The sequence below is a fragment of the Ischnura elegans genome, chromosome 12, assembly GCF_921293095.1.
Source record: "Ischnura elegans chromosome 12, ioIscEleg1.1, whole genome shotgun sequence".
Taxonomy (NCBI): domain Eukaryota; kingdom Metazoa; phylum Arthropoda; class Insecta; order Odonata; family Coenagrionidae; genus Ischnura; species Ischnura elegans.
In genome coordinates, this window is record NC_060257.1 from 77,843,003 (window position 1) to 77,870,935 (window position 27,933).

Genomic DNA, 27,933 nt, shown 5'->3' on the forward strand with positions numbered 1-27,933 from the left:
AAATAAATGAATAACGAAATCATTTCAGTCGCACGTGAAATTGTAAATATATATCACGGATCAGTCATGTGTTTGTGAATTAATAATTTCTTTCTTTTAGGAATGTGGAGCCTGTGATCTTGTATTCTGCATTATTAGCCCAAACGACCACGAATTTCCTTTTCATATCTTGTTAATCCAAACGTCGCATGTGGAGTGTTTCTTGTGGGCGTAATAAGGTATTTTGACCGGTGACCTAACATACAGGTCACCCTTGTTAGGTCATTGCGTTTGTAAATTATTGAAAGTAATGGTAAGTTCATTTATTATGTCATTTTTTGCACGAACGTGAATATTTTTCCTTTGTCCTCCGTTGAATACTTAATTCTTCTTCAATACAGCAGATGATACGATATTTTCATTGCGGACGAATATGCTGGGCCAATCTGAACAAATCTCTGCTCGCTAAACTTCGAAAAAAAACTGGCTATACGTTTGCAAATTGTAAAAAGGCCCTGGAGCTTCACAGCAATGACCTAGCTAAGGTAGAAAGATCGAGACGGCTTGCTTGTATATTCGACCATATCAATTCAGATGTTTTTTACTTGTACTCAATATTAGTTGGATTCTGTAGTTAAATTCGTCCTATAACAATAACCTAATAAAAACTATGTCCTACTTCTGTTAAGTCATTGTAAATACCTTTTAAATTGAGTATGTACTATTACCTTTAGTTTATAGTATATCCACTTTCTGCCATAAGACTTTAAAATTCAACCACCTTTAACTTGATACCTAATCTCATGCAGGCGAAAATTTGTTGTGTCTACTTCCGCCCGTAATTTTGTGTAATTTATTGCAGGCAGAGTCGTGGCTGAGAGAGCAGGCTCAAGCTCAAGGATGGGAAAAAGCCACCAAGCTGGAAGGAAGGCCTACTTCTCAAGGGCTTGTGGCGGTGCTTGTTGATGTCGCCGGAAGGAATGGCTCTATGGTTGAGGTATTTTTCTAAAAATTTCTATTTAAGTAGGGATGTGATTAAAATCCTATCAGCGTGGAAGCATTACCATTTGTCTGTAAATGTTTTAAGGAATGATCGATTGACACTTTTCTCAAGCTATGGTCCGTTATCTGAAAACAAAGTTTTAGAATCAGTGAAGTTAATTTAAAGGATAAGTCGTCGAATGTGAGGATCAATTACTTTTCATGTGAAGTATTATTACGTGTTGATTACTTAGAAGGTTCAACCCGACTTTTAGATTAAAATATACCTAACTAATCCTGTCGTCATCATCATCACTGGTCAACTATGAAGATAATTGTTTGATGCAACTCTTGTATCAACTACCCTTTCCATACTTGCGTGTCAGTTCTATTTTAGATCTGTTATAATTTATTCTCTACAAGGAATAAAGGTCCTATGTTCGTCTTCCTATTTGCTTTTTCTTCCTCAATTGTCTTCATACCTAATGATGTGGCCATTTGTATTGTTCTGTATCATATTCTTAGTATATTCAGAAGACTTCTCTTTTCTGCCACTCTGCTTAGGATTTCCTCATTACTCAATCAGTTTATCCTTTTCATCACCATGATACTCAATTCACTACATTTTAAATGCTCCCTCTCTTGCTGTCTCTTCTGTTTTCAACATCCATTAATCACCGCCACAAAGAAACATGTTCCAAAGGTATCATCTCATGAATCATTACCCTACTTCTATGCTTGTTCTCTCAGGTGTAACCAGATTCTTTTTTGTGTAGGATGCTGTGAGTTATTTTCTCTTAACACCACCACCTCTTGTCTGACAAACATTCCTTTTGAACAAAAGAGATTGTATTGAAGAATATTTCTGTGTAGTGGTTTAAGGTAAGAACGCAACCTAGTGATTGCAGTGCGTGTGTCCTTGTTCCTTTGCGTGGTTTGATCATTTAATTGTGCACTCGCAACTTTGGACCGGATTTCCGGCAGTGAAAAGAAACTTCTTGACCCCTTCAGAACATTTTAAGCTAGTTCATCTGAAAGTTGTAAATTCTTCTTTGAACAAAGGTTTGACAAGTATTGGATAAAGATTTCCTTCCAGAGCATGATACAGAAGCTCCTGATATAGCGAGTGATATGGATGTGCTAATTGAGTGACTAAAAGAGAAACTGGTGACAGCCGGCAGTCAGCGAGAGTTAATTCAGCTTCTGCATCATAGCCATACCAGATCCAAGGAAGGGTAAAAACATAGACGAACTACAGTGGACTTAGTTCAGTCATTATACCAAAGTGACGAGTTTTCCCACCTTATGACAGGAATGAAAGATAAAGTTAGTGTGTCCAAAAATGTGCTAATGCAAAACAGGTTACTACTAACAAGGAGAGGTCGCCAAAGTGATGTTCGGGATCTGAATGACGATGTTATTTCCTGAAACAATATAGGTAAGGTAGAAAAAGTGTCACGGCTTTCTTCCACATAGGCCCGGGTTCGAGAGATATTCGCATGTAAAGATTCCGCGCACCATGACTTCCTTCGACTACTCTCCTTCGTACAGCAAGCGGCGTAGCCTAGTGGGTTAAGGCGCGAGGGCGAGACATTTGATGTATATGTTCGGGGTTTGAGTCCCAGTGGTGTCAAATTTTTTTCTTCCTTATTATGTTTAAAAATCACTGCTATAATTCATTCCCATTCGTTTATGTCAGTTACTTTGCTATCTTTTATTTTTATATTAGTTAACGAATTTTAAATAGTACTCCGAATGGTTTCCATTTTCACCCGCGCTATGTCTTTGGCGGGTAAGATGTATGGCCAGAGTGAGGTGTTGGATTTAATTGCTCTACGCACCTTCTTCCTTTCCTGTGTCTCTCTGGTCCTAGAATACTGCAGCCAAGTCTGGTCTACGGCCCCACCTTCTTTATGAAAGCTCCCAGAAAGCCCTTTGAATTTTTTTCCTTCCTATTGTCCGCTACCGCCACTTGCCTTTTCGTAACTTCTCCCTCAATAAGATTAGATCCTCTCTTGGCATTGCTACTTTAGCTGATCGCCGTATCCTCAATGACCTAAATGAGCTGTATGTAGCTTTTAAATTTGAATACCCACATGTAAAAATAGGGTTTTCAAAACTCTTGTCTGTTGTGACTTAAATGGTGTGTGTTGGCAGGCTCCTCTTGAACCCATTCTATAAGTGTCTGTGCTATCCATCAAAATGTATGACTTCTTTTCCATGCATGCTCCATAGAGGAGACCTACAACGACCTATTTGATTACGTGTTATGTTCCAAAGATTACAGAGATTGCATATATATTTAGGGATTGTATATTTTTCTTATCGGGAGAAAAACGACGTTCACATAAAAAATGTTTTAATTTTTGCACTTATTATGTACTAGGTTTATGTCATGAATATTTGCTCAGACATAGAAAACAGTTAACACAAGCACATTTCATCACACCTGAAGGAAGACCCAACACCGACTACCAGAGTCGTGAAAAGGGATTTTTTTAATATAATTTTTTTTTAAGGTGGTGGGTCATACCTTAAGGAATATTAGAAAAAATAATCTAGATTGATTAACATATTGCCTCAGGTCCATATTTGATGTTTCATAGAACCATGTTTTTTACACAAAATTTTCTAAAATCTTATGTAACATCTGAGTTTAGAGGATTTTCAATATCCCTTAGGATATTTATCAATTAGTATTTGGAATTGTCATGACTTCTATAGTAAACCTGCAAATTTTCATAAGGATTGGATGAAGAGTATGGCTAAGACAAATCATTTCCATCTGAAGGTACAAGTGCCTTTGGAGACCGCATTCATTGTAAAACTGCAGTTTAACCCAAACTTCAAATGGTCATGAAAAAAAACTAGTAGAAGTAGTCAAGAAATATTTTACACTGTTTCATTCCTACGTGGAAGGATGAAAATTGCCAAGTTTCATCAAAATCCAATTCGGTGGGTGATATGCCTATATGAACTGACATGGAATGACCCTCATCTTATGTTATCACTATGCATGAATTTTCTGTGCACTGAAATTGTATTGATCATCATCATTCTTGTATAGCACAAAATTTTTTTGTGCTGTTAACTTCTTGTTTATTTCCAGTTTTACTAGTCATTATTTGAGAGAGAATAAAATGTAATAATATACAGTGGAACCTCGTTAAAGCGAGTACGGGCTATAGCGACACTCCCGCTATAACGAGAGATAGCCGATGCACCGTCAATTGACCATATAATAAGCGTGTAAAAAAATTTGTTTTTACGAGACCCTTTTGGTGCTGGCTCTCGCCATAGCGAGGGTTTCACCACCGGAAGACTTTCATCAAGACTCCTTAACCTCTGTAATTGCTAGCGATCTGTTAGAAATGAAGTTAATGGAGTGCTCAGTCTCAAATTTATGTGGTAAACTGTCGTTCGATAAATAAGTAGTTAATTTTGGTGAAAATATTGTGGCACTAGCATTCGCGAATGCTTCATCTTCTTTTGTTCCTCGGCCGGCAGAAAGCAGTCGGCAGCATATCCGCACGTCCGTGAGTTGCGTGAATAGAAAGCATTTGATGGCAGTCACCACGGCCAAAAAACACCAAACACGTCTAAGCGAGAAAATAATAATAAAGGAGTAATATGAGAGTGTCGAAATTAATTTATCTTCCTATTTGCTCTTCGCAATAAAAAAAGCAAAAGCGCCCAAGGAATGCAGACCATGAAGACTTAGAAGGAGCTTTGTTCGGGTGGTTTTGCCCACTCAAATCAGCGGGAACTTCCGAGAAAGGGGCTACGCCTAAGCCTAAAGCGGAGTATTTCAGGGATAGATTGCGAATCGAGAATTTTAAGAGTTCGGAAGGTTGATTATACTAATGCGAAGCACCAAAGCGTTATCTCCCCTCATAATTGCTGGTGATGCCTTCGGTGTAAACCCGAAGTCGTAGAAGAAAGGACTCCGATCATAAGTATCTTTAGAAGTATTCCCCGCGTCATATAACATAGACGAAACGGAACTTTTTTTTACATACAACTCCCCGACAAAACCCTTGCAGTATGAGGTATTTCTCGCAATGATGCCTCCAAAGGTAGGTAGTGTGCCTTAGCGATGATGTAGGATGTACGAAGCAATGATACTCAGCGTGAATTGTCAGGATGGACGTATTTATTCTCCGTTGCGGATTTACAAGGGTGAACTATTCGCGTCAGTGGTCGGAGTCGTACTGGCGCTCTCTTTTGTAACGTGGGTAGCCGAGCATCCCCTGGTGGCCGCTGGAAGAACTCACAGAACAACTAATTCTCGTTTGCAGTGCCGTGGTAAACTCTGTGTATTATTTCAAATACGTCGCGAGCGTAACACTCAAAAAGAAACTTTTTTCAACAACGGCAATTTAAATCACATCACTTTTTAAGCTTAGCAAACTTTTTACCGTAGATGATGTAGATATTACATTATCTGATAGAAAAAGTCTTCCAAGGCAGGAACGTTATACAACCTTCCACCGTTTTCGCGTGTAGAAACAAATTTAATGCGTTATTTCACTTCACTGCCGCTTAACGTACAGAAACAATAAATATACACCAATGGAAACATTTGAGGCATTAAATAACCGCGATATGTACTGTTTTATCAGTTAATTTTTGAATTTTCAGTGGAAAATACCAAAATAATAGAATGATCACGTAAATGAACTAATTAAGTGCATAGAAAAATGGCTTCCTCGGTTGCGCATTGGCATAATGATTGACGAAACAATGCTTTCCATGATTTTTATTCAGTGCGGCGCTTATAAATTGTTTGAATAGTAAGTCGTTGTTTGAGTAAGGAAAATAAGTGATGCAAAAAAACATCGCCTTTCGTCTGGATTTATGCTTACGTTTATCTGATAGATGATTATCTGTCGCCGCACCACTCCTGTTCCTGTATATCTGTTCGCAACAGGTATATTGGCTATTATTTGCTCCACCTCCGGTAAAGCGACAATTCGCTATAGCGAGTGTTTATTAATGCACCGTGGGGTGTCGTTATATCGAGGTTGCACTGTATTCAATCGTAAAAACAGAGCAATAATTTTTTCCTGATTACTTATGTTACCGGAATTACATATGTATTCATTAAAAATGTTTACATTTCAACCTTAAAATTGTATTATTAAAACTGATTAAGTTAAATAACTTCTCCAAACATATGCTTCCTCTCTTGATTTCTCTGCTTTTGTCAATATCAATTCCTTACATTCCATGGAGAAACATGCTTCAATTGTAGTGTCTGATGTGAATATTTTCCTTACTACTTTTGGAGTCTCAGTAGTTATATCTATCTATCAGTTTTTGTTTTTTGTTTTATACCCTCTTTGCGTGTTCCATGTATGGCTATTTTTTTCTTGCTACACCCATTGCTGGTGACTCAGCTTTCTATTTAGCTAAAGGAAATCATCTTTCCATGTTTTTGTTTTCACATTTGGGGAGTAGTTTCAGTCTTAATATGGTGGAATTCTAAAATGCATTTGGAAAATCAGAAGTAACTGACAAATTTCTGTAAATACTTTTATTTTCCAGTGATGTCCGATTTCAAAACATTTTGTAATAGCTACCAAAGTGAATACAAAAGTAACTGACCCAAGGGTTAAACCGATTCCTTGTATGGAAACTACACCAATCCAGCATATGGAACTTCCTAAATAATTGGTCCTTTGGAACATATTAACTTCGTAAAGCATGGGTATACCGATACATCCACTGCATAAACGCTCAACAATTGCCCACCGAAGCAAATCCGCTCATCTTGCACATACTGTTGGGGCTATCTAGATGAGGGGGTTTGATTTGGTGGGCGATTGTTGAGCGTTAACCTGTCAACGCCCACGGGTGCCATATGGCACCCAGTGCAACGCTGAGCCAGTACTCCTGCAATGCATTTAATATGTGAATTTTAGCGTACATTTCGGTGCACATTCTTAGTTTAAGGTTTCCTCTATTATTCAGTTTAAATTGTGTTCATTGTGTTGAGCTCATATGTATCATATTTTTTAAAAGTGAAATATGTGTGAATTTAAAAAAACTTTGGGCGCTGATGGGTTATTGCAGTGGAGGTATCGATACTTGAATGTTTTTTTTAATGCACTGTCTGAGATTTCTTTCAATAGGGAAGTAAACAAGTGTTTCAAATGCACCTAACACATTTTTTAAATTAGAGTTCAGAATAACAAAATGTCGTAAAACCACAGTTTAAATCCTAATAGTGAATACTTGATTCGAGATAACCGTCCGAAATATGGAAAAATTCAAAGGCCGCTAAAACGGGTGTCCATGTTGAATATTGGCCGTGACGTCACAAGGCAGCTTCTACGCCGTTTAGTTCTACCACTATTATTGCATAGAAAAATTACAGAATTTGAGGGTATCCGTTTTTTGCTGTCATAAAATATCTTCAGAATATATATGTGGCTCCTTCTCTTTTGAGTACATGACTTCATCATTGCGTAATATATTAATATTCATTTACGTGTCAACTTCAAGTTTGGAAAGAGTAGTGCGAATAGCACATTGAATCTTTAATAAATAGATGATGGTATTTATTTTTCGCTGGGTATATTTTGGCACAATGCCGTTTATCATGCCAAAAATTTTGTTGTAAGAACTGAGTCAAACTAATAAACCTATTTCAGACGTTTGCTGCGAGACTTATTCGTTGCGTATGTATTCACGCCGCCCGGCACGTTCGCAAATAGAATCATGGGATGTTAGCCTTATTTCCGTGCTGGCTGGTTGTTGCAATGGTTCGCTGTCCAGGATGGGTTCAAGAAAAGTCAATATTGGTTGGGAGACGGAAAATTCCAACGATTTATAAATGGTATACCAAACTTTGATGTATTTATGGTCACTAAATTTTTGAAAAAGGAGGACAGGTTCAACCATAAATACTCTACACTCTAGTAATATAAACTCTATGGGTTCAACGCTCCATAGAAATGCGAGGCGTTAAGGCTAACAAGGGGAGACCACGTACCTTGCTCCGCCTTTTTCAATGGCCTTCGGAATGGTGAACACATCTCTGAACTAGTAAAGGTTTCGTTGTTTGGGCCTTGGTTACGCTATAATTAATTAATTTTCATGTGGATCTTTTCACAAGCCATGTATAAATTTAAAATATCTTTCAAAGACAGATGGGTCAGGTGGGCTAGTGGCAGCGTTTACGACTCCCACCCTGGGGGCTAGAGTTCAAGACCTCGTCATGGCAGTATATTTTGTTGTTTTCATTTTGATCATACGGCGTCAAGTTTATCATTAATTTTAATTGCAGCAATCATAGACATGAGACAATTTTTTTATCATCATAATGGCGTTTAGGTATTTAAGCAGTGTCATTTCAAACGCTGAGATACGACGACTACAAGGGTGGGTGTGCGCTAAAATGTTAATTTTTTTCTTTGCTTATACTGACCAACTTCCACATAAAAAAGGGAAACCAATCTTGCAGGAGCACATACCATTAAAGGCTCGCGGCGAGCAACAATATGCGTACAGACATAATTAATAAGAACACAAAACGAATATAAAATGCCAAATATCTCGAACACTTGTAATTCACATTACTCCAAAGGGAGTTTACTTACACAGTACCCATGTGCTAAAAGAACCATTCCGAAATATATTTTCAATTAACAAATAGGATGAAATAAAAGTTTATAACCCTGGACCGGGCGCGCTGGCGTATAAAATACGTCAATCTTTGAAAACCAAGGATTTCAACATTGTACACACATTCTGGGCTAGAATGGTCTCATGTACTCCTACAATGTAATTTGACTGCCTATATTGCGAGTTTTCAAAGTTCGAGGTATTGTAGCTAATTTTTTTTATCAGCAAGAGGAACCCGTCACCAGTGGAGTATAAATTACGCCGCACGACCTGCCGTGCACCTTTATATCTGTATCACCTATAAATGTACTAATTTCAACAAATAAAGATTAACTTTAACCAAACTACTTTCAGTTTATACATTACATAGGTCTACGCGGAAGATACTATATTTTGACTCAACACACTTTCTGATATGAATGAGGAACCTATTATGTAAATTATTATACTATAAATATCAATTTGATCTTACAATACCTTCAAATGATCTTCAAAACAGAGGTAAGAGTCAGGAGCAGCCTTGAACCATTTATTCCGTATGGCTTGTGCTTTAGGCACGGGAATGAATATCTTCTCCAGGCTTTCGTTTCGACGCTGAGATGCAATTTGGAACAAAAAATCAGTTATAATTCTTTTTTTTATTCAAGTTTTCCGTACTAACCGACATATTAAGGAAGCAAACTCCACCGATTCCCGGAAACTCTGGCCACGCTAAAGAAGGCGACGGAATACAGCGATACTCCACTGGTGACTACTGCCTTGTGACGTCACATCTCAATCAAGATGGAGGCACTGTGTTTCAGCGCAACATGAAATTTTCCGACTTTCAAAACGTTTTAAAGTGCATACCCCAGATGCAGGAAATATAAGTGACTATACTAATGTTTCTTTTTTAGGCTAAACTTTCAAATTCGGCAATAAAAAAAAATTAGTGCACTTCCCTATTTCAAGGGGGTTAATTAGGAGGGGGCTCTCCCAAATATTGGGGTAGGTTTTAAACTGTTTAAACCACCCAAACACCCATTCCCTCCCCTCAGATCTCATGTCAATCGCTATGCTATGCATGTATTTGCTGTAGTGCAGTTTCTTTTTCTGTTTCAGGTAAATTGTGAAACTGATTTTGTTGCTAGAAACCGTGCATTTCAGAGTGTGGTTGAAGGGATATCAGAGGCATGCCTGAAGTTCATTCAAGGAGCTCCCACATCAACCATTCACCCATTCACTAAGGTAATGTATCAGCATTTTTCTTTCATCAGTGCCCACAGGTGCTATATATGTAGCACCGTAGAGTAGTATGTATTCAGTTTAGTCAGCAAAAATTACAGTAGTATGTGTTGTCCTGCAATTTCAAGGACTAATTCAGGTAGGAAACTGTTTGTTCTCTCATTTAGACCGGTCATTTTTAATATTGCCGCAAATTGTCATTTTACCCATTTTATAGCGAGTGCCTTCTTTGAAGAACTAAATTTTCTCTGATTCAAGTAGGATAATCATTTTTTAATGTTAAAGTAAATAATTACAGAAATCTATGGCACTGAACAAATTCATAGTTAATTTTGATTGAGCTACTTCTGATTGATAGTCTCTTAGATTAACTATTAAATCTTTCATTGAGGTATGGCACTATTGGCCATTACCTATAGCAAATTGCTTGACAGATGTGACTCGTATGTGATGGTAATTTTCAGCTTTGACTATTATTGATGTCTATTCTCCCATAATTCCATTGTAAAATTGTAGGCCATTGTTAAATGTAGGGTAAGTCGCTACAAAAAATGTATACACATTCAAAATCATACACTTCTGTGGTAGACTAATTCCTTCAGAGACACTGCTCGACCACCATGGATTTAGATGAAATTAGGAGAGGAGATATGCTCGGATATGGAATTGACGTCATAAGGGTTTTACATCCAGCAATGTAATACTATACGAGGCACAATGATTCCTTTGACGAAGTACTGCACCCATCTGCGCTATGGTAATGGCACATAGGCAAATTTGTGAGATAGTGTAGCCGATGGTATTTTGTCGGGTGACATGATACTGAGGAATTCCAAGGCCACCCAATTTTTAAGCAGAGAGAAATATCTCTCCAAGCTTTTCATTCAGCAGCTGAAACTTAAGATGGCCACAATGGCCGATATGTGCGATGAATGTGTGATTCTATTTGATGAAATGTCAATTAAGACACATTTAGAATATTCATCTGCAATGGACATCATTGAGGGATAGTTTGAGGATATGGGGCATCTAGAGAGAACTAAGAAATTGGGGAATTATGCCGAAGTGTTTTTGGTAAGGGGACTTAATTCACCAGGGGAAATTGCCCATAGGATATTTTATATCCAAGCATGGACTTAGTTGTGCTAAGATAAAGGAGCTGCTAAGTGTTGTAATATTGCAGCTGGTGTCCATTAAATTGGAGCATAGAGCATTTGTATGTGACCAGGCAAGTACAAACCAAAAGGCTTTATCCCAGTTGGGTGTTTCACCACAGAAACCTTATTTTGAAGAGGGTGAAAGGAAAGTATTTTGTTTTTATTATGTACCACATCTTGTAAAATCCCTAAGAAATTTCTTGAAAATGATTGTATATTAAACAGTGAAACCTTCTCATTTGAAAATGTTCGCCAGGCATGTAAATTAGATTCCTCCAGTTCCTCAATGAGAGCATTATGGAAACTATTACCTGCTCACATGTGGCCTAATGCATTCCAAAAAATGTTTGTGAGGCTAGCAACTCAAGTACTCAGGTTTTTTGTGGCTGCAGCTATCCGTTCAAGTGTGGCACTGGGTAAATTAAAGTTAGAATCTGCACTACCAATAGCTGACTTTATTCTTTTTGCAAATGACTTATTTGATGCTCTTAATTGTGTATTTACTTATTCTGAAAACCCTAATAAGAGGTGCCTTTTAGAAGAAATCGTTAACATTTTTCTCATTTTGGAAAGGGGCTAATGAAGAATTTAAAGAAATAATATTCAACACATCCTTTATGCCTTGATGGTTTTCTGTTAACAATAAATGCATACCATTAACTTCCAGCTATGAAGATGATGATGAAGTAATTCTGCCCCTAAATGGTAACACTGCATCTAATAATAGTATCATACCATCAGCAGACAAAGAGACAGAGGAGGAAGGAGATGTTAGCTCAAGTGGTTTGTCATTTGTCGCAGATTAGAAAGTGGAAATGAACCAAGATCTTTTAACTCTGGAACTTGCTTCATTGCTTACTTTGCTGGATATCTCCTCAAAAGACTCTTGACTCAAAGTGGATGCATTTACTGCAAGCAAAATACTTCTGGGTAGAAAACAGTTGAGGACAGGGACCAAATACTAGAGATGGGTCAAATAGCAGATTTCTCAAACTCGAATATTGAATTCAAATATTAAATCATTGCTCGAATATTCGAATACCTCGAATACTAGAATTGCACCAAGCATATTAAACGTACATTTCTTCTTCTATTTCCCTTGATGAATGTATAAATAAAAAGGTATCCAGTGGAACCTCGATCTATCGTTTTTCAGGGGGGACGAAAAAAACGATAAATGCGGGAATGTTTGACTAGGTTGTCTATGCAGCAGGAAACCCAGCATTTTGGCGAGTAATTAAGATTTCCTTTTAAGGATTCAAACCGGAATTTAGCTGATTAATGGAATATTTTAATTTTATGGAAACAATTTGGGCTTATAGTTGATTCAACTAACATCTCTCTCAAACATCCTAAGGGGACACACCACCTCGCGAAAAAATGATTGCATGCCATCTCGGCTTTTACACTGCTACGATGGATTTCTGCCTGATGTATATAATCTTATCTACCAAACTCCATTTCTGCGGCACGCCGATCTGATACTCGGCTTCATCCAACTTCTTATTTTCAAGAGGTAGCTCGCTTTACCCTCTTTCCTACTGTCAAGTGCTAGCGGACAATCTGAGGCATTTTGCAAAATACAGGCGCTTCTCCACCGGATTTTCTTCAATTATTTTCAGTCCATCTTTGGAAGTTCTCACGAGATAAGCAGATGAATTCGAATTGCTAGTGGGGAGAAACCAAATATCCTGAGAAAATATCCCTTAGACTGTGACAATAAAGATTTATTGCATAACTCATAAATTGTAACTTGATATATGTTTTCGAAAAAAAATACCGCATCAACTTCCGAGAAGCTCAGTTGCGAGGATATCGAGTTTCGCCAGAATGCTAAGGCTGCTATTCTGGATGGAATAGCATTATGCTATTCTCCGATATTGCAACCGATGTTGCTATAATATAGCGTATTGCAACGCCTATGCTATTTGGTATTCAGAACGGTTGCAATTCATGTTTTTACTACACCGGAAGACGTAATTCTCAGAATAGCATAGGCCCGTTGCTATTCACTATTATGAACGGCGAATTGCAACCGGTAGGCTTGCTATAATATTACGCAGTCTTCGAGGCCGAGCTATTCGGTATTGCAACCCTGAAAACGTGCGCATTGCGATGTCGAATTGTTTTTCTGAGGTTAAAGTAACATAATCAAGCATTGAAAAATGGAATAATAGCCAAAAATAAAATGTTATCTGCTTTATTTTAATTAAATAATAGTAGCATAAGTGATGAATATTTCACTAGTTAAGTGAATTGGTTAGAAATTAACATTCGAGCTTAATATATGAAGCTCAAGCTTGCTTCATCGACAGTACGAAAACAATAACAATTAATGCAAAGAATTACTACGATTAGCCCAAATTTTCCGTGTTTTATTCATATTTACAACTCATAATTTTATTTCATCACTTGACTTGCTACTAAAAATATCCTCAATGTAGGCTATGAGGTCGATTCTTGAAACATTTCAAGCTTGTGTGAACACACTAACTCGCCAAATATAATAATAGTTACAGCTTTCAATGAAAACCATATATTACCATAATAATACCATATACTTTGATCAGCCGTTCATTTCCTCAATTGGACAGTATATACAAATACATGCAACGAGTCGAAATTGTTTTCCCCACTATTCGCTGCCTTCTACAATTAAAACTAAAAATTTACTAAATTATAAACACGGGCAGTCGACTTGAATTACTTGCTTGAAAACAAAGGATTTCTCCGAACACCAATAAAGTTTCCGAACAAATATGATTCACCACAAACGTTTAATGGAATATCCATGCACTACATCATTAATGCAATATATATCATGTGGAATTGAATACAAATTGTTTCCTCTATAGACAAGTAAGTTATTCACACAATTAAGTTTCAGTTTATCGGCACAGTTCAGGGTCTATCAAAAATTTCAGTGAGCACATAATAAAATCAGCTGATACGAAAACAATGATAACTGACACAACAGCACTTTCCACACGATTCACTATTGCTAGATTCACTTTTTCACAGCTGTTCCATCCATCCTCAAATTCACCATCACCTCCCTCTGCTTTTTCCAAATATGCAGCTGAAATATCGATACTATTCCATCATAATACATGAAAGCACAGCGGTGACGTTGCCACCTACTTCACTTCCTAAACAGAGAATGAATTGAAATTAGGGAGTCATATAATATAAAGCTAGTATTAGAAACGAAAGCTTCTAGTTCATACAGTAAAGCTATATCGTCACGATCAAAGCAATAAAAGTTGGTACATATTTATTTTGACATGCAACGAACAGACAGACTTCGAAGCCAAAGACAATTACGAAGAAAATCAAACATATTTAGGTTTCAATGATTATTTCGCATAACATATATCTCACGATAAAGGACCGATCGGATATAGGTAAATGATTCAATATTTATGCCCGATAAATCATCATTATAACAGTAAAATTATGACCTAACCCACCTGTCTGAAGCCATTGTGATATTATCAAAACAACAACAATCAGCTGATTTCCTAAACGAGATTTTCAAAGCATATTATATAAATCCACGGTTTAATATAATTTTTAAATGCAAATGAAGCAATTATTTGTAATTGCAAGTCGATATTCCATAAAATACAGAAAAATATATAAAATATCTTCTCCCTCATTGGTTGCGCAAACTGTTCAGAAAGTTTTTCATACGGGAAGGGGCGGAGCTTCCAAATAGCTCGCGCAAGAAATAGCATGCTGCTATTCCGAACAAAATTATTACTACGCTTCATTCTGAATACGGGGTCGTTGCAATAATGACCCGCAGAATAGCATATGCTATTTTTTGCAACGCTTATCCAGAATAGCAGCCTAAGTCTCCGTCGTATTTTGACATTTATTTCTTTGCGTAAAATGCTTAAATAAACTCAGAAATACGTCGTGTTTGGTCTTATTCTTTTTGAAATTACGCGAAAATTACTAATATTTCAATCCAATAAAGGTGTAGGTTCAACTGACGAAAGTCATTGTTAGACACCTTTTGTGCTAATAGATGACTCATGCAGCGGTTGCCCTCCACAGAAATGGGGAACTTCGAAGCTGGTAGGAAAAAAAAGGTCAGTGGGGGAGAAAAGGGAGGGCCCGAAACACGTTTCTATTGTTCTCGTGTAACTTGGTATTTTTTCGAAGCTAAGGTCTTCGTAATATGATCCCTGCGCGAGCTGTGACCTTTTTTTATTTCGAAGAAGAGGAAAGCCTCAGAGGGGGGGCTAGTGCTGAATGGAGGGGATACCGGATCTTGGGAAATGCGCCAATGTAAGTATCCTACGGTACTCATGCAGAAGTTGACCTCGAGAAATGGGAAACTTCGAAGCAGGTAGCCAGAAAAAGGTCAGTGGGTGAGAAAAGGGGGGAGGGCGTGTAACACGTTTTTATTGTTCTCGTAAATCGATATTTTTTTCAAAGCTAAGGTCTTCGTAATACGATCCCTGCGCGAGCTGGGACCTTTTGTTTGATTTCGGAGAAGAGGAAAGCGTCAGAGTGGGTGAGGCGAGTGCTGAATGGAGGGGGATAGCAGATCGTGGGAAATGCCCTAAGGTTGCTATCCCACGGCACTGAGGTTCTCCTGGTGGGGGAATCTGTGATTTTCGGATTTTTTCACCCGACCATTTTCGGCTCCCCTCGTCAAACTCTTTTCACCGCTCAAATCCACGAATTGGATGTAATTCGTCAACTTCCGTAAAACGGCGCTGCGAGCACTAAACGACTACAGTTCTCTACATTTTTCCGAGTCAACTACCATGGACGTGCGTGCGACAGTGTATGACGCGAAATTCAAAGTATTCGAGGTATTTGAGACGGTATCTTTAGCATAACTATTCGAGACCTCGAATATCAAATACTTTCTTGTATTCGAGGTATTCGAGTATTCTCAGATACTATTCGCACATCTCTATCAAATACTAATCGGAAAGAACATTTCCAAGAATAAATTAGGGTGTCTAGGGTTTGTTGTGTCCATCAAAGAGGTTTACCAGAATTTGTAAACCAGCTCTGTTAATTTTCAAAAATCAATTTTGTGTTAAACTCCATGAAAGGAAATTGAGAAAGTCGATGTTTTTGAAAGCAAAGGTGTTCATGAAGTTAAATATGGAGCATTAGCCTGAGGTGTGTAATTTAACTACAAATTTACTTTTTCAGTGTAAGATCAGAATAATTCAGATAAGGTACTAATAATCAAAAGAAGTTGTAGTGGTTGTCCCCAGTTACTTCTCAGGTGAAACAAAAAATTAATATTTTGTCAAATTTACACTAAATGTATGTAACTGATTCAGAATCCGTAACTATATAACTAATGCAAGTAAAATAATTATTTTTATTTTCTGTTCATTCCTGAATTTTGATTGAAACAAGCCCTGACTCCGGTATTTAGTCAGTAATTAACTTATGATAACAAAAGGAAGAGAATTTCTGCTGCTGGATGCAATAGCATGGAAGTAATTGGAGGAGGTCATGGTAATCTACAAATCACAGGATTAAATATGTTAATCTTAGGTGTGTATTATTTTTTCATTCATGGCTCAAATTGCTAAATGTATGTGCAATCATTGGCTGTTATGGAGAAATTCTCTTTGAAGTCCAAAGAATTTATTTCAAAGAACATGATCTTAATGTAATGTTTCCTCATAACCATTCATTCACTAACGGTTGAAATTATAATATCTGAAAGTCTTCTCTAAATTAATGGAGAAAAGTATGAAGGATATAATCTCTGAAGAGCTAATTTGTTACCTATGGCAATTTTTAGACTAGTTATTTTATTTGAGGTACCAAAAACTGATTTTTCCACTCGTTAGTACCCATTACATCATCTTGAGGAAGCCAAGGCTGTGTTCAAGAGTCTTGTGTGTTTATATTGCCTGAAATTCGTATAGCAGCGGGCAAACTCTTGCATGATAACAACTCATCGGTGTACGATTCGTCTGACAGGTGGGACTAGAGTGCAGATCAAGTCATTCCACTGGCGACCACAGATTTTATGCCCTGAAAAAGTTTTAAACAATCAAAAGCTATGTATTGTCATATTTTTTATTGGTGAAACAACTTACATATATATTATGCTACATACTGCTGATACATACCTCTTGTGTGTATTTGCAGTGGCGCACATAAGAATTGATTACTATATACTTTTATAGCTATAGTTACCATCTGCTGTGAAGTTGCTATGACCATTAGCGAAAGGTAAACAGTACATTGTATTTCAGTTTAGAGATCCAATGGTGCATTCCTATTTTAATGTATTTTTCCAACACAGTATAACTTATCACAGCATCAACAACTTTGTATTAAAACTTAACTTTGTAAAGTCCATTTTCACTTCACCAATGTTAGGTCATTCCTAACTGAAGTAATTGTCTGAAGCACACTACATGAAATGTATTTCATTTGATATGTTGATCGTTCGATGAAGCAATGAACATCAGTAGGATTTATATATTGTCTCTTGAAGCAAACAACGTCATTCCTCAAGGAAAATCTTTTCCTCATCAAAAAAATAGCCTCACCTTGCCAACCTATCTAATGGCAAAATGATCTCCTTGGTAGGTGGGAGCCTTCAGTGCAGACTCATTGTCAGACCAATAAAGAAAGTTTGATGATGTGCGGCTGTTAAAAATGTATAACTCTCTTTGTAATTGAGATAAAGTTTCTATTATTTCACCAAAAATAATATGATAGTTTTATCCAAATTTCATACATATATATATTCATACATATGGACCTATGTATGAATATATATATGTACCACTGGTATGATACCACAGTCAGTAGGTCCCTGCTACTGCTGGGACTGCTTCCCATATTATAAAATTGGAAGTTTAAGAAGAAAAAAATACTTAACTATATATAACTTTCCCTGCCGTATTTAGGCTGTTGAGAGCTGTTACCTGACAGTTGAATGAAAAAGCCACGTGGAACTGCCACGAAATACCAAGTGGCTGAAATAATGGCACGGTAAAATTAATTTGAGGAAATCAAAACTCTGGAAATCCTTTCGTATTCAAGATAAAGTTTCAATTTTTACCAAAAATTTATTTATAGTTTTATTCAAATTTCATTCGCAGCATATATGGACCTTTATATGTAGTAATTTACGAAAATTAGTAGGCAATGGGGAACTTGAATTTGTCGTCGATTGCTATGAAAACTATTTTGAAGAGGTAAAGCGTAGATATTAGCCTGCAAAAATACCTAAAGTTTCTCCATTCATCATCAAAATAAATAAAATCATTTTTTACAGGAGTTAAGTGTTTTTATCTGTGATTAAGGCTCTCCAGCTACGTATTTGTGATGGATTTTTTGCATTTTCAGCAGGAAGACAATTGGACCAGTCGATTAATGGGAGTGGAAACGTTGAAAATACACTGATTGGGCACAAAGGATGTTAGTAGAAATCTCCAAGCGGCAAGCAAAAGTTGCATTGACTGGAATTCACCCTGTAATACAAGAACAGACAGTCCTAAACGATGAATTTTCCAGTACCTACGAAAAAATGGATGAATTTATTGTATATAAAAGAATAGCGCACATTAGAAAACATCAAAATTGTTCTAATTACATAAATGATTGAGGTCCCCCTCCATCAGCCGTGACTCAGACTCCTACAACAATATTATGTAGGTCTGAAAATATCCACAAGGAGGAATGACGCCTCGGTAGCTTAACTGGCTAAAGCACTTGACCGGAAATCGGGGGATCCGGGTTCGAATCCCGGTCAAGGCGAATGATTTTTTCTCTGTGGATCTTTCGCACGATTGTGCATTGCGGGTGACTCCCGTAAAAGTTATCACCGCGGCTAGTCCCGGTATACTTTAAACTAGGTATTATAAAAGTTTTGGTTTAACTTCTCCAGTCTTATGTCTGATGCCCTTACTCAGATATTAATATTATAAATAATAAAAAATATGAGGGCTTCCGTGCCTCTGTCGTCAGATATTTTGCTTTAAATTGAAAATAACCAACACTTCTCACAAACAAAGCTCTCACAATTGCTGGCAACTATTACAAACAATCACAACAATTGCTTCGTGTGATGTTTCTGCACAGATGATGTCATCAAGGCTTCTTCAGCAGTGGCTTGGGGCCGGGAGTTTTTGTGAGGGAGTTTTTGGTGCACTTTAAAATTGGTCATATTTATCATTGAATATCTCGCAAAGGAAAACTCAGATTTACATGTGTTTTTTTTGTTGAATTCAGAAAATAATTTTCTATCCACCTGTGAAATTTAAAAAATTCATGCAAGTTCCCCATTGCTTTGTACATTGCATAATTCGAGGTTGCTTGTCCAAAAGATACATAAACAAACATAACAATGTTGAAACTGAGTGGAGACCAAATTAAAGTTCACCAGTATGGAAAAAATGTTCAATTAATGTTTCCTGCAAGTTTCAACTTAATACATACTAAAAATAGTCTACCGGCAACTGGATTAGGAATATAAACTTGGAAGAGCCAAGTTACTTGTTGAAATTCAAGGAAATATTTTTTATAACTTTTATTATGAACAATATCAACCAACTATTGTCACCACTAAATGTAGCGACACTTTCTGCTTCAGAATATAATTTCACGCTTGTGGAATGAGCAAATTCAAAAAATTGCCAAAATTTCTTCATACTACTTAATCCTTCCAGAACTACATTAAAAATTGGAGATGGGTTGGTTTCAGTACCCAGTTCTCTGTACTGTCGGTTCTTGGCCTGTGGAACTGGTATCGAGGACCGATCGCATAAAGTTGGTGCTTCGGAACCAGCTCGGAACAGTGGCGAGCAGTTGAATTTGGTGCCCTAGGCCGAAATGGTCTCCAGGCCAAAAATTGAAAAAAGATTAAAAAAAAACGTATATATCACTTTCCAATTTCATGGCCTCTGCATATTTTCTTTAGAGAGTTCCTCGCTAACAAGCACATTTAAGGGTTTGTCAGTTTGTTGTTCTTGCCAACATGGTAGCATTTCCGTAGCCGTGGCCGCTTTGTAAGGAGCTTTTTGTCTACCGCCCTCCACGGCGCAGTGCCGTTCTTTCAACTTACCGTCAGTCTCAATGGATGTCTTCAAACGGGTCGAATCGCACCGTTGACGGCACCGTCTACGGCGTAAAATACAGACAATGCTACTTTGAGTCCGCTTTCTGACAAATACCTTTTCGTCGGCTGTCGTTCACGTGAAATTCAGGCGGCTTTCAGATGAGACGGCTCCGCAATGCCGTGTGCTGTGTCATGAACGGCGGCCGGCAGAAAATCATTTTGTCTGACAGTGGTCTTACAATTGAATTATATACATATACAGTAATTCTTCGACATATGAGCAAGATGCGTTCGGAGAGCTGATCCGTTAGTCGAAAAGTGTGGTTATTCTGCAGAATGCAGCACAGCATTGCAATTTTGTGTTAACTCGAGGCCGCCCAGTTTATCCATGGTGTTGCTGTACCTGAGTGTCGAGCAGTTTATTGTTGAACTGTAACAGTGAAGCATGTTGTTGTAAGAACTGTGACAGTGAAGCATGCGAATAAGTTATCAATAAAAGTAACAATTCAAGCTACATTGCAGAATACAGAATATATTTTGAACTGGCTCACAAGTTACAACAAATTAACAGAAGATGTCAGAAGTTGGGGAAGTTTCACTATTGATCCTGATGCTATGCAGTATGAAAATTGTGCTACAAGTATATTTTGGCATACCTTCTAAATCAACAACGACCACTACTGTTTTCAGTTCTGCAGGCAAGATCACTGCCAAAAACTGAATAGATTAGGTCCAGATAGGGTAGAAATGTTGAATTTTTCAAAAACCTGGAGAAAGAACCAGTGGCTGCCCGATGTAATGCGACATATTGGTCAACCATGCATTCTTCAACAACTTATTTATATTGTTATTTATACTTTTTTGCTTGGCAAAGAAAATTATGGAGACGATTGTAAGTTTTTTTACAGAGCTTTCCTGCTAATTAACATCTTTTGTGAAATTATTTTCATTCACTTCTTGCGGTTGCTCATTTAAATTTGCAATTAATTCTGATAAATAAGAGTTCATCCTTGTAACCGAGTACTGAGAACGGATTGGGGAGAACAGGACTTGTCCCAAGAACCGGATGAATTTAAGATCTGACTCATCCTTATTAAAAAGTGTATACGATTTTTGCATGTGCAGTGAGCCATCTATGTATATGTACTTACTCTTTGACAATACTTACTTCAACTGAAACCTTATAAAGGAAGTGTTTTCAAATTGGGGACTTGAAAAATAAACAATTTATAAAATGATGTAGAAGTATTCCTGTCTTCCGGGCTCTCATCACATGTGTTGACTTTGGTGGGCATGTCATGTATGTTGATGGAAACCTGATTAACATCATTCTTTCTGCAATGGCATGTTGTTACGGAAACCTTCCTAGGAAAAATGGAAGGGGTGGCACAAAAATAAACAACTTCTACGTCCTGCAGGAATGTTGATTTTATTGAAAAATGATGATGTTGTTGCACGTTACTCAATACTTATGAAATTTTACAGGTGAATTTGGATGTTGATCAGCTGAAGCAACTGCCATCAGCGAAGGGTAGTTCGCTGGCTGATGAAGTGGCTCTTGCCATCCACACTGTCGGAGAGAATATAGTCATCAGGAGGGCAGTTGGATTCAAAGCAAAGGAAGAGGACAGTGACTTATTCCTCTCTGGCTACATCCATCCCACCCCTCTCAACAATTTAGTATTGGGAACACCATTGTTGGGGAGATATGGAGCATTGGTTGTGCTGAAAGATGGCAAGAATCACGATAAGAGGGAATTGTTGGGAAGGCAGCTATGTCAGCATATTGTTGGTAAGAATAACTGATAATAATACATATGTGTATTTATTTGACCAATAGATATTGTACGTGTGATATAACCGTGTGGTTAGTTTATATACGGGGTGGAAAAAATTGTTGTACAAAATTTTAACCCTGGATTGCAGATACTACAGTAAAACCTCTATGCAGTGAACCTCTTTACATCATAAACCTCCATACATCATACCATCCCTACGGTCCCGTCAGATTTACATGTAAATTTATAGGCAAACCTCTTTGTAGTGAACCTCTTTATATCATAAAACCTCCACTTATCATACCAAGGAGATACCCCCGAGATGGCCTAACTACCTCTTCAAATCAAACTGAGACAACTAGACACCATTAATGCAGCCGCGATTATGTACATGGAATGGCATTTTCAGTGATAAATGTTTCACCCTTATTATTTTTTCTTATATACCTTTAATATGCTGTAATTTTAACGTTAATCATTAGTTGTGGCCATTTTGTTCCATATGAGAGCATACCTAACAGTAAATAAGAACAAAGGTATCTAACTATCCTAATCATTTTAAATGACTGTTGAATTAAGAGAGATCTCATAATTTTCTCTCAAATTGTAGTAAAAATCATGTGATAGCACATGCTTTCTGTAATTACATATTATGTATATAGGTAATAAATATATGTTCACTAATCCATGCATGTTTGTTTAAACACATACATATAATGGTTTTATAGACATTAGTGCCTTTCATTTCTGAATGATATGAAAAAATGGTGCCTATCACTAAAACCTCTCTATAGTGAACCTCCATACATCATAATGCACAAATTTTGGTCCCCACTGTTACGATATAAAGAGGTTTTACTGTATTAGGAATCAAAATTACTTCTGATGTTTAGGTTGAAAATGCACCATTTTAAACTAGGGAAACTTTGAGCCTAGCACTGTGGTCGCGAGTTTGTCTTGTTGGTGGATGCTCTACACAACTCATTACTTCAAATGCTTTGCCTCTCAGAGATCGCAATCTACCCATGGCATCCGGCAATAAGACAAACTGATGGTCAATCTGCCAATTTCGTAATTTTAGTTCCTCCTGGCATCAGCTCTCCTGGGTTAAAATTTCATGACACAATTTTTCTCTACCCTGTGGAAGTCATTTCAATTAGGTTCAGTGTAAATACATAATTACTTTACACATGAATATTCTGTGAAACATACTATAAAAACAATATGCAAGTTATGCTGTGACTGCCTTTTTGGAAATTTTAAATCTTTCTACTTTTTCATGGAATGAGGTTGGTTATTTTTCTATTTAGTGCTCTTGAAATCGGGACCTTTCAGTTGATGGGCTTAAATAGTTGATTTTATTTTGCTTCTTTTGGTTTCATATGAATGAAAGTAGTCATTTCAAATGAATTTTGCTTCATTCAATGTGCTGCATTTTGTATGAGTGAATCAGTCAAGTCTGGGACTATCCATGCTAGTGGAATTAAGGCAAGGCCTTGATAACCAAAGCAGAGATAATGGAGAATATAATTAATTTCTTTGTGATGTCGACATTTTTCTGGGTTAAAATGGAAAATATTTTGCATAAAAGCGGATTGTTCATTAAACAAAGGCCAGGATTAAAAAAACAATAAATTCATCAAAATAATTGTATACAGTAGAACCTCGTTAAAGCGAGTACGGGCTATAACGACACCCCCGCTATTACGAGAGATAGCCGATGCACCGTCAATTGACCCTATAATAAGCGTGTTAAAAAATTCGTTTTTACGAGACCCTTTCAGTGTTGGCTCTCGCCATAGCGAGGGTTTCAGCGCCGGAAGACTTTCATGAAGACTCCTTAACCTCTGTAATTGCTAGCTATCTGTTAGAAATGAAGTTAATGGAGTGCTCAGTCTCAAATTTATGTGGTAAACTGTCGTTCGATAAATATAATGATTGACGAAACAATGCTTTGCATGATTTTTATTCAGTGCGGCGCTTATAAATTGTTCGAATAGTTGGTCGTTATTTGAGTAAGGAAATTTAGTGATACAAAAAAACATCGCCTTTCTTCTGGATTTATGCTTACGTTTATCGGATAGATGTTTATCTGTCGCTGCACCACTCCTGTTCCTGTATATCTGTTCGCAACAGGTATATTGTCTATTATTTGCTCCACCTCCGGTAAAGCGACAATTCGCTATAGCGAGTGTTTATTAGTGCACCGTGGGGTGTCGTTATATCGAGGTTTCACTGTATTAAATAAAAACTACATCAATTTATTTTTTCATGATCTGAGAAAATTTTTGTCATTTATCGCCAGTATCAGTAAAAGTTCTTTCTGATAATTCTTTTTCATATATGCAATAGCTCCTTGATCCCTTGATTAGATTATTGCCATAATAACAGGAGGGCAAAATTTGTCTTTTATTAGGCTGTTTTTTTTTCATTATCTTTTCTGTAATATCTCCCAAACAGTTTGTCTCACATTGTATTACAGTAGACTTTCATTAATACAAACAAAATTATTAAGAAGTTCTTATTATCACAAAGCAATTCGTTGGTCCCGATGAAAATGCCTATCCAATCTTTAGTAAAGGAAACGTTATTACGAAATTAGGAACCTCAGTCCCAGTCCCCGTGGTTACAAAATGAACTTTATTACAAAGTTCCACGAAAAAGCAACAGCATTAAGGTGGATATACACAACGTCATATTATCATCATTGATCTACGCTTAAGTTCTCTTCTTGTACCGTGCCCAAAAGCGTCAATTTTGGCTCTTTCTTCAGATACTTCAATATGCACGCTATGTCATAATATAAGCTTCATTCCTGTGGAATTATGGTGACCCACTCATTAATGCTTGTGAATTGGACGCACAGTTAGTCATCTTCGTAAGCATATTGGATTTACGTACTTTCAGAGATACGAACATACGAAAAATTCAAGCGCACCCAAAAATTTAAATTTGGCACCTTTAGAGTTTGCCGATGCGACACGACGTGGCTTAGAGGAACTCGCACTTTGGACATAATCATAACAAAGTATCATTTAATCCGGTCGATGCCTTGCATAGGTTTATCTACAGTGAGTCCTCGTTTAACGTCACCTACCGTTCCTGAAAAATGTGACAATAAACGAAATGACTTTAATCGAAGCATAATATCCCATAAAAACAATGAATATCGGTTCCTAGACCTCACAATTCCTATGCGAAAAAATTTTGGCGTATCATATCTGGGGCATTTTTTACGATGGGAATGCCAAACTCTGGCATAAATACGAGTTCCTGTCTTCATCGACGACAATAGCAGCAGTGACGTAAATCCTTCTCCATTTTTGTATCTTCCCGCATTTGCTTTTCGGCTTCGCTATAGTGCGGTCCAATGAATGCTACCAGATGCTACAGACCGGGGATCTGGTCCATAGGCCCTACCCTCGCTACGAGAATTTCTTTTCGGACCGGTAAGGAGCGAAATCAAAATGGCGGAAATGAGCGAGGGCGGGCAAACTGGGATTATGAAATCGAAGAGATGGTTTTAATTGCGAATTGAGGCGGGCGGGCGTCGCCTGGGCATCATCATCGCTGAAACATCGTCGCAGTAACAGGAACCAAAATTATTGTGAACATTGTTCTCTTGGACATTGTTGTGGAAATGTCTCTGATGCTAAAATTTGCCAAAACCGTAATCGCAATTAACAATATACACACCGTTTTACACTTTGAACAGACTGACCGTATTACTGCCCACGAAACAAACAACCTGTAACGCCTGCCACTTCGCCTTTTTTCTCGCGCGAAATTTAAAATACATGACGTTATAGCGAAGCGAAGGGACGATAAACGAATCACGGTCGTAACATTTTCGTGATGTTATCGCGAAATGACGTTAAACGGGGTGACGTAGAACGAGGACTCACTGTACTTACAAGTAAGATCTCCAAACGCTTCTTCTTCGTATATCAAGGACTTGTGCATAATTTGATTGTGAATATGATACACATGACACTGAAGATTATGAGTGCAGGAGATTGAAGAGAAAAGACATTTTGACAGAGTATGTTTTTTTTCTTTCAATGATTCTTAGAAGAAACATTCATACGAACTTCATTATTACGAACCTCCTGTTTTTCGGTCCCGTGAACGTTGTAATAGCGAGTCTACTGTATGTGTTAATTTCTCATCATTAAGTGTCACCTTACTCATTTCTTACTATTAATTCTAGCTCAACCTTGGGTTGCACAATTTTCTTCTGCTTTTCTGTCATATTCACCAAAAGCAGAGCACTAAATATAATTGTAACTTTAAAAACTTGGCACTCAAGTGATGCAATAATACTCAATTGGGCACATTCAGCTGACAGATAAGCTCCAGAGCTGCTCACATTAGTTTTTGGAGCACTCCAACTTTGCTGAATGAGAAGCTTGTCTGCAATGAATGGAGCCTTGTTTTTAGTCTTACTTTTACTTAATTTATTACTTTTGGTGGTCCCCCATACTTATTTGCTCTGTAAGCGCTGAGCAGGGACTTCTTCTGGTCATAAAAGTGATCAATTGTTATTTTTGAGCAATGAATTACCTTCATTTGAAATCATTCCTGGCTTGATGTGGTGAAAATGTGATAAATCCAAGATAATATATAAATTAGAAATGATATTTTCCACACTTAAATATATAACTCCACTGCCGACCATAGTTTCAACTCTCACTGTCATTTTCAAGGTGATAGATTGTCATTAGCTCAGATAGACTTTTTAATGATGTTTTATACTGTCACAACTCACTTTTTTAAAAGTTAAGCCTCTCTATAATGAAAAAGCTTTGGCCTTCACCCACACTCACTTTGTTGCCTGTTTTATGTCATTGGCCTTCAATTGTTCACCCAAACTTTTTTCCCCTCCCACTCCCCTCACACCACTTCCATGTACCCCTCCTCCTCCCTTAGCTTTGGTATGGATACATGTGAGAGTGTCTGTTTCATCACTTTGAAATTGACATTTGAGTGTCAAAACCATGGTCGGTAGTGGGGTTGTATATTTAAGTGTGGACATTGCCATTTGTTATTTACATTGTATCATAAATGCATTTCCCGTTTCATTTGGTGCCCTGTGTTCACTTGTGCTTGTTTTGCAGTTGAGGTGAAATTGTTGAGTGAACTTGTTCAAATGTGTTTTTAATTTCTTCCATTTTTTGTTTTTTCCTTCTAGTTAAAATTGCATCCAATTGTTTCCCTTGAGCCTCTCAAAAATTACTTCAGTGGTGCTTAATGGTTATTATTTTATTGGCAACATGTCCATAGAATACTGATTTTTCATCATTGTCAATCCTTCCTTTTTCCTCTCAGGCATGAATCCAAGGAAAGTTGGTGGTGAGGGGGATGAGCCTGCCAAAAACCCTGAGGATGAGCATTGCTTGCTGCTGCAAGAATATCTTCTGGACCCCTCCACAACAGTAGGAAGTTATTTAACCGAGAATGGCCTCTCTGTTCTTGATTTCACCCGTTTTGAGTGTGGCGAGGAAAATGGAGATTTGGGTAAAATTCCTGAAAACACTGCTGTGAAAGCCACAAACTAATGTAACCTTCTCTTTATGATCTCCTATTTCATTCTTTTAATATATTGCATATGCAAAGGCATTTTTCTTGATGAAAGAATTACAACAGTGACCTTGTGTCCTATAGGATAAAAAGCTATTACTAGTTAACCTCAAGAATTTAGTATGAATAGTCAGCTAAATTGAAGGTTCATCAATTATACAGAGCAGTTTTTTGTTCTGTGATGCTAGAAATTTTATTAGGTAAATAATGTGGTTATTGTTTTGGTGTATAAATTATTGGTCTCATTTGTTTCACAGCTATGTCATCTGTAAGAATTAAATGGGTATGTTATTTTCCCCTATTTATTGTATGCATGATTTTACATACATAAAGGTTCACAAAAAAACTGAACTCTGCATTCAAGTCTTAATGTTGTAATTGGTCTTCTTCAATTGATCTTTTGATCTTAGGAGGTTGCAATCGGAGTTATCATGAATGGTGAAAGTGTGTGAAGAGTAAATGTTATGTTGGTGAGCACAGTGTACAGTTGCAGTCATATATGATCTTAGTTTTTGTATAAAATACATCTATTATGTGTAAA

The 27,933-nt window shown here is 37.2% G+C and overlaps 1 protein-coding gene across 3 annotated transcripts; it reads left to right on the forward strand.

Annotated features, from left to right (window-relative positions):
• The first annotated feature begins 30 nt into the window (after positions 1-30).
• Positions 31-27,933, forward strand: LOC124169756 (elongation factor Ts, mitochondrial). Of its 3 annotated transcripts, none has more exons than XM_046548458.1 (6): positions 31-292; positions 381-524; positions 842-976; positions 9,691-9,816; positions 21,520-21,826; positions 27,141-27,933. In XM_046548458.1, exons 1-6 carry the CDS (start codon positions 290-292, stop codon positions 27,368-27,370), a joined length of 945 nt encoding a protein of 314 aa, XP_046404414.1. In that variant the 5' UTR covers positions 31-289; the 3' UTR covers positions 27,371-27,933. The 3 variants fall into 3 exon arrangements, with proteins under 3 accessions (XP_046404414.1, XP_046404416.1, XP_046404417.1); XM_046548460.1 differs by having other exon boundaries at positions 49-292; positions 384-524; XM_046548461.1 differs by lacking the exon at positions 381-524 and having other exon boundaries at positions 50-292.

Coding starts and splice junctions, on each gene's coding strand:
- LOC124169756 (XM_046548458.1), top strand. Junction 525..841: donor ACAGCAATGACCTAGCTAAG/GTAGAAAGATCG, acceptor AATTTATTGCAG/GCAGAGTCGTGGCTGAGAGA. Junction 977..9,690: donor GGAATGGCTCTATGGTTGAG/GTATTTTTCTAA, acceptor TTTCTGTTTCAG/GTAAATTGTGAAACTGATTT.